At 41.5% G+C, this 7,099-nt stretch overlaps 1 protein-coding gene across 1 annotated transcript; it reads left to right on the top strand.

The window, feature by feature from the left end:
• Window positions 1-3,288: 3,288 nt before the first annotated feature.
• On the top strand, window positions 3,289-6,800 carry LOC115333098. The gene is made up of 3 exons (XM_029995646.2): window positions 3,289-4,290; window positions 5,509-5,598; window positions 6,708-6,800. Exons 1-3 carry the CDS (start codon window positions 3,289-3,291, stop codon window positions 6,798-6,800), a joined length of 1,185 nt encoding a protein of 394 aa, XP_029851506.1.
• Window positions 6,801-7,099: the final 299 nt, after the last annotated feature.

The raw sequence follows: 7,099 nt of genomic DNA on the forward strand, positions 1-7,099 counted from the left end.
TATAAACAAAAACAATTATTGGTACTCTTCTTAGAAGTGAACGCACGGTGACAGGACAATGGGAACGTGACTTTTCATCGGACTTACCATGTTTCATTTCTATGTCGATGTAGTGGAGTCTGCAGCTCTATTTGATGATGTTACCTTGCGCGGGTTGAAGAACACCCGTACATGCGCGGTTCGTTATTTGTTAAAGATAGCGAGTCGCATGCGAGGCTCGCTATATCTTATACAAATAGCACGCTTCCTTGTGAGCCAGGAAACAAAAACAATGCACAACAAGGACAGTGCCGTTTGCTTTCCTCTGGCTAACATGAGTCGAGCATTGACAAAACTATGTCATGTTCCCTAACCTAGCTTATCTCGTTAATAGTATCCGCTACGTAAATCCAACAATCCAACGCGTAGCTTCCGGTCCCGAGAGTCGCACAGAGCAGGTATACGACGTATTGCGTTCAGGATATTCCTTCGCTAAGGATCTCGTGAAAGGGAAGAGGAAAAGGAGGGTGGGGGAGCGAAATGTGGTATTTTGTCGGTACTCGACTATCATCATTTTCTTTTTTGGAGCTTTGGCACGGTTGTTTTTGCAGTTGGCTGTTATGCGCTATGGTAGTTTTCGAAGAGTAGTGCAAGGCCCGCTGGCGTTTGAACAGATGGAAGCGCGGAAATTGAAACGCATGACCCTTGGTTTTCGAGTTCCCGAGCATTCACTTCACGTGGTTCCGACCTGTGGGTAATATAGACTGTGCAACGAACTCCAAGAACGGCATTGCATTTCGCGTGCTTAGGTTCATCCGCAATTTAGCGGGTTCTAACGGAATATTTGTTTGGACAGCGTTTATTCTGATGGGAAGCCTCGTCTAAGAATATAAGAATTAAAGATTTAAGATAAAGGTGGGGAAGCTATGGTAGTTTCTGCAAAGACAAAATATCCGTTGGTAAAAAAGTGTGACTTCTCGCGGAATGTTATACTGATTTCCACCTTTATGTGATGAGTTAAAATATGTCTCACAATTTTATTCTTTTCTATTTTTTATTCTTTTTGCTCTCTATTTGGTTTCAGGTGGTCTAAGAAAATAATAAATCTACACCAGCTCGCGTGCGCCATTACTGTCTTATCGCTAAAATACGTGCATGCGTACTTAAGCTATGGTGCTTGTTATTTGAAGCATCTGCACAAATGATTCAGATGCAAAATCAAAAAGACATATTTTTTCTTCCTACTGTGACAACCAAATATTGTAGGAGCTACATGACGCAGCTTATGATATATGAGCAAAGCTTCTTTATTTTTTTTAGGTGACGACAACAAAGACTAATAAAAATATATCAAATATAAGGAAAGAAAGTGGTTGTTTCGGAAAGCAAACGAGCTAGAACCATTCTTTTCAATATAAAACATGTGTCATGAATTCGTGCGTCTACCTATGCATGGAGCTGTTAACTCAATCATCAAGAGCTGCAGCAAGCGGTACGTTTCTTCAATTATCCGTGGCTTCAAAAGAGGTGACTGGCCCGTATAAGTACCTTGTTAAAGGTGACTTACGCATCACTAAATAAATTATTTGATTTGCCCTGAACGATGGTTTCTATCAAGAATGAGTCTGGTCATCTAATATTTTACTTTTACGCGTGCTTTAAGATGTACAGTGACGCAGAAACGAAATAGCTTCAAGCGAGCAGGCGCTCTCACCCCTTCAATCAGACCATGCTGAGAAGACGCGGATGATAACGGCAGCTTCTTTGCGTTGATGGGCTACCCCCTGTCTGCTTCACATGGACGAGCTCTGACGTCGGAACTAGTACGAAGGAAAACCGCCAGGATAGCGTTCCTAAGAAAACAAATTCTCGCTCGCTCGGAGCTATTTAGTTTCTGCGTTTCTGAAGTTTCGAGGAGCCGTCACGTTTTGTTCAGATATGCAAGTTAATGGGATCTCAACATGATCGGCGGCATTGAGTGGAACTTTGCCATATATTCCTTGTCTGGTCTCCGCTAAGACTAATGGACGAAATAAAGATATTTGAACCTGCCAATCTGTTTTTCTTTGCAAAACAAAACAAGCAATGCTTCAAAATATTTAAGTATTAAGTGACTGAAACTTCTTAATGTAAACGCTTTAGTTGTGCAGTCAAATAAACTTTATTTTAATATCACTAAACATTTTTTCGATGATGTTTGCAGGCAGTCTTCACTTCCTTTGTTTAATGGTATTATTAATGGCTAAATTAGAGGAAAAATTTGTTATGCATCTTCTACTTAAAACGAGTAAATGATTAAATGGAACCAATCTGCTTTGTGGATGGGTCATAATAACTGTTTTATGGCTTGAGTTAGACATGGCTGCTAATGATTATTTTGCCTGGGTGTTTTCAAAAAAAGCAACTGTCTTGTTTCCCCTTTGATAAGGTCCTCGAGCCAGGAATACAGTTGACTGATAAGGGTCTTTCAAGTACACAGACATCACTCTGGGAAAGACTGATTTACACACCAAAATGTCTCTTTTGCTATTTATCTTGATTGTTCTTTTTGGCTGGATTTCTCCTAAGGATACACGTCCAAGCATGCATCGTCGATACATCTTAAAATAGAAAGCACTCTCTTAAAGCGCGAGTGTACATAAAAAAAGGCTGGTAAATCCTTCAGAGGTGGCATGAAGATTTATGAGACTTGGCATACTAGAACTCCAGAATTGCAAAACAATATACATGCTAGAGACCAAAAGCAATCTTTTATCTGAAATCTGTCAGCTTTTCTTCTGAGATTACTTCATCAAGGGAGGTTGAACGGGGTATCGCGTGAGCTGTCAACAAATAAGTTCGATATTCGTCTTGCTTGATGGTCTTCTACACTCTACAACAACAACAAAAACATCTGAGTGTACTTTCTTGCACAACAGTTAGACAACGAATCACAAAAAAAAAAACAAGCGAATGACAAAAAAAAAAAAAAGACATGCAATGCGCTGATAAAAAACGAGCATGGCGTTTACCTTGTCCATTCAAGTCGCATTTTTGTTGAAATGTAGTCGCGGAGCTTTCTTATTCACTAGAAGTCTTTTAGTGTTCACTATGATTGGTGGCCTTGTTCGTGTTGTGCGGAAAATCGAATTCATACTTTGTTTAGTGCGTAAATAACTCCGTTTCCAACAAGAATAGCACATCCTTTACAGTCGTCATTCTGAATCTCCCGCGAGCGGCAACACTTTTGCCATCAGCTCGCTCGGTATCTGTCCTCTGAAGGCATTGTCCTCAGTTTAATTAGAGACGCGTGCACGCCACAGCCAGATAATGTCTTCTTACGTGGAGCGCGAGTTTAAATTTTTCGCCCGTTCCTGCCGACTGTTCGGATGCCTCTTCGTTTCCAACTCTTGGAGCGGTCGCTTTGCCGAGTTCCGACCAAAATTTCGCTCCTGGTACTCGCTGTACTTTGGTTTTCTAGGCGTTGTGGGTTGTGGCTTCGAGATCATCCTTCTTCATCGTCGGATATCCTACATCTATATGCGCGAAAAAGACTTCTCGGAACTTCTCTTTATGATAATACACATCGTGATTGGTCTCAACATTGCGACCAACACTTTAGTGTTCATTCTGGGCACCGAAAGGCTCATCGATATTCTGCGTTCCACCAAACGCCTGGAAGGAGCGATGGGGTTTGAACCAGCTATATCGAGCCGCGTTGACGACGCCAAAAAACTCTTCAAGACGTTCTTGTTCGTCGTTTTCCAGGCAGCTTTTGTCTTGTCTCGACTGGCTTCAAGCAAGGAAATTTTCGAAGAGCCTTCCACCGCGATCACCGTAATCGTAACGATCTGCTTTAGTTTTAGCAGCGTCGGATACGCGATCCACGGCACGGTGGCTCTGAACGCGAACATGTTTTTCTACTCGGTACTTTCAGAGTATCTGAAGCCTCAGGTCGCCATTATCGAGACCTTGTCGTCGCAGATTTTGACACGGAATCCTCGATACACGGCGAAAATACTGGAACGAACACGACTGCACTTCGTATCGATCAGGAACATAGTTCGGGCGGTGGACCGACTGTTTGAGTGGGGTCTGGTGGTCTCTTTCCTAACCTGCGCCTTCACTCTTTGCTTCACGTTGTACTCGCTGTTCGACGCTTCCACGTCCTGGAGCAAGATGTACATCTACATAATTTATTCCGTCAACTCTAGCGCGAACATTTCCGAGTTGACGCACGCAGCATTCAGGATGAAGCAGCAAGCCCTCCACATCAAGCACGTGCTAGAAAAGACACCTCTGGTCAATCTCCCAAGACGACTCGTACTTCAAGTAAGCTTTCTCGACATTTTGGCGAGACAAAAGTGCATTCACTGACAGCTTAAAAAAACACATGACGTGGTTGCTTATGTTCTCGAGGTTTGCGTCGTGATACCTTAAATTTGCGGTATTTTTTATCGGCATTTTGCGGTGCGTTTTGATAGGATGATTGGGGCTCTTGTATCACCCGGAGTTTTCCGAGCTGTCGGCGACTAAAGTACGACCACCCTGAAACCTTCCTATCTTATTTATGCGCCACACCGTACCTTGGTATATGTACACGTAGTGCTCAAGGACGACTCTAAAAAATAAAAATAACAACAACGTCTGAGAGTTTATTTTCCTGCAGAACAGAAAGACAAACAATCACGGAGAACTATGCCAGCACTCCAGCTCGAAACTTACGATACGATTATATATTTTTCAAAATAGAATGTGCGTAAGAAAATTCAGCGAGGAAAACGTCCTTCTCGTGGTCACTGCCCATGCATCGTATTTTTAGGGGGTCTAATATCGCATTCCGAGCTTAGCCATTGGCTCTGATATGTCTGTTGTTCACCTTGACTGGCTGCCTCAATGTTATACAGGAAAGATAACTCGCATACCTTCATCTATAATGCAGAGTGTACACCTGCCCAAGATTAGGATACCAAGTCGCATCACAGAAGGTTTGATTTTATCGCGTTATTAATACGTATATAAACAAATGTGAGATTGCAAATAGTCTTATAGTATAAGACTGAAAATCTAACTTCGGTTCTCTGGCGAAACTGAAAAAGCGCTCGAAATAATTGTGAATAAAAATAAACTTAAATACAACAACATGAAAATGATTTATTGAAGGACTATTTTTATCGAATAATGTTTTGGCTATGGAGCTTGGTCTTGACCCTAGACCCTGCGCCTGAAACAGGCGCAGGAAACATTAAACGAGGCGAACCGCTGCTCTGCATGTAGATTATACTCTCCTCGAAGCATGTACCGCTAGAAATAAGTATTGACCAAGTCGGAGTCAAAATTATCTTTACAAAAGCTAGAACACAACGCTTTTTTGTATAGAGCATATCTATACTATGTGCATTACCAAGCCACTGCTTATTTTGTTCATACTCCAAGTTTCCTTACCCAAACACCAATCACTCAAATGAGCACCACCGTATCTTAAACCAGCTAAAATTTTGTCATTCATCACTGTACACTTTGTTTCTTCATGTTTTCTTTTTTTTGCAGGTCGAGTTTTTTGCGGAAAATATTGAAGCGGAGCAGCTTTGCGTAACAGGATCGGGTTTTTTCACGGTGGACAAGCCGGTGCTGACATCGGTGAGACTACGTTTTAAAAGAGTTATATACACGCAAGACAAAGAAACTGTGTACGGTTCTTTTTGGGCCCTCTGGAATGCCGATCGCCTCTCGCTCTTTTTTGGTGACGGACAGCCTGAGAAACGCCGGGCGCGGCGATCTCCGTGCTTCTCATTGGTCGCTCCGCAGTTGATGAAATTGCCGCGTGAGCAAATAAGTACGCCAATGAACCAATCAAAATGCAAAAAGAGACCGTAAACAACGCCCGGAGTTCCTAAGCCTGTCATTAACCATAGAAGACCTTATTTTATGTGTATATATATTATACATGTTGAATTAAACCTTCCAAGTTTGTTTGACCCTCGGTGGCTTCTACTTCTATATATATATATATATATATATATATATAGAACGCTTTTTATTCTTACACATTTGTTTAAAAAGAGGCGTGAAGGCTACACTAATGCGGTTTGTGCAGGTGGGTTATACGGCCAGGCGAACACTATGTGGGTGGCTAATTTTTGGGACAAGTCGGCTAATTAATTAAAATTCGTTAATTAACTTTTTAATTAGTGGAAATAGACATATGGTTCCAATTAGAAACTTGCTGAGCGTCATCGAAACCACTATATCAGCCATTTTCAGAAAGACTTTCAGCGCGTGAGAAGCGTAGTAGTGCACTAGAGTTACCACTTGTGGAGCAGGTACAAGGCTAGTGGTTACGGAACGCGATAATAATCTAATCATCCGCGTTCCACAACTGCTAGCCTTGTACATGCTCCACGAGTGGTAACTTTAGTGCGCTACTACGCTTCTCACGCTCTGAAAGTTTTTCTGGAAATGACTGATTTAGGAGTTTTGGTTGACGCTCATCAAGTTTCTAATTGGAACCATATGTCTATTTTCACTAATTAAAAAGTTAATTAACGAATTTTAATTAATTAGTCTACTTGTCCCGGAGATTAGCCACCCACATAATGTCCGCCTGGCCGTACAACCCACCTGCACAAACCGCATTATTGTAGCTTTCACGTTTTTTTTTTAAACAAATCTGTAAGAATAAAAAAAAAACCTGCATATATATATAAATATATACGCCACTTTTTGATTGCCCTTTTTTTCCGTTATAGATCGCTGCCCTCATTTTCACTTATTCGCTGCTCTTGGTCCAGACACGTGGGTTTGCCTCGCCGGAAAAGCGACATCCGAAACCTATCATTTGAAAGCTTCGGTCCCATAAATAATATTGTAAAACCTCGCTAACGTAGGTTATTAGAGAATGAATAAACGTTACGAATTCATGTGTTTTCTTTTCCTTTTAATTTTTGTTTTACTAACCATCTGCCGCTCTGTTGATGCCAACTCACGGTAACCCCTGACAGACGCATTATGTTAGAACGACAAGACCAACAAGTAATGCGCTCCTATCTGAAAAACAAGGAGCGCGAGTATGATCCAAGTTATAAATAATTTAGCATACAATGCGTTTTCTAATAAAAACCTCGATTTTTCAAACAGTCAC

The sequence above is a fragment of the Ixodes scapularis genome, unplaced genomic scaffold, assembly GCF_016920785.2.
Source record: "Ixodes scapularis isolate PalLabHiFi unplaced genomic scaffold, ASM1692078v2 PGA_scaffold5__190_contigs__length_132052651, whole genome shotgun sequence".
NCBI classification, from domain to species: Eukaryota; Metazoa; Arthropoda; class Arachnida; order Ixodida; family Ixodidae; genus Ixodes; species Ixodes scapularis.

Coding starts and splice junctions, on each gene's coding strand:
- LOC115333098 (XM_029995646.2), top strand. CDS start 3,289: ATGTCTTCTTACGTGGAGCGCGAGTTTAAATTTTTCGCCCGTTCCTGC. Junction 4,291..5,508: donor CAAGACGACTCGTACTTCAA/GTAAGCTTTCTC, acceptor TTTTTTTTGCAG/GTCGAGTTTTTTGCGGAAAA. Junction 5,599..6,707: donor ACAAGCCGGTGCTGACATCG/GTGAGACTACGT, acceptor TTTCCGTTATAG/ATCGCTGCCCTCATTTTCAC.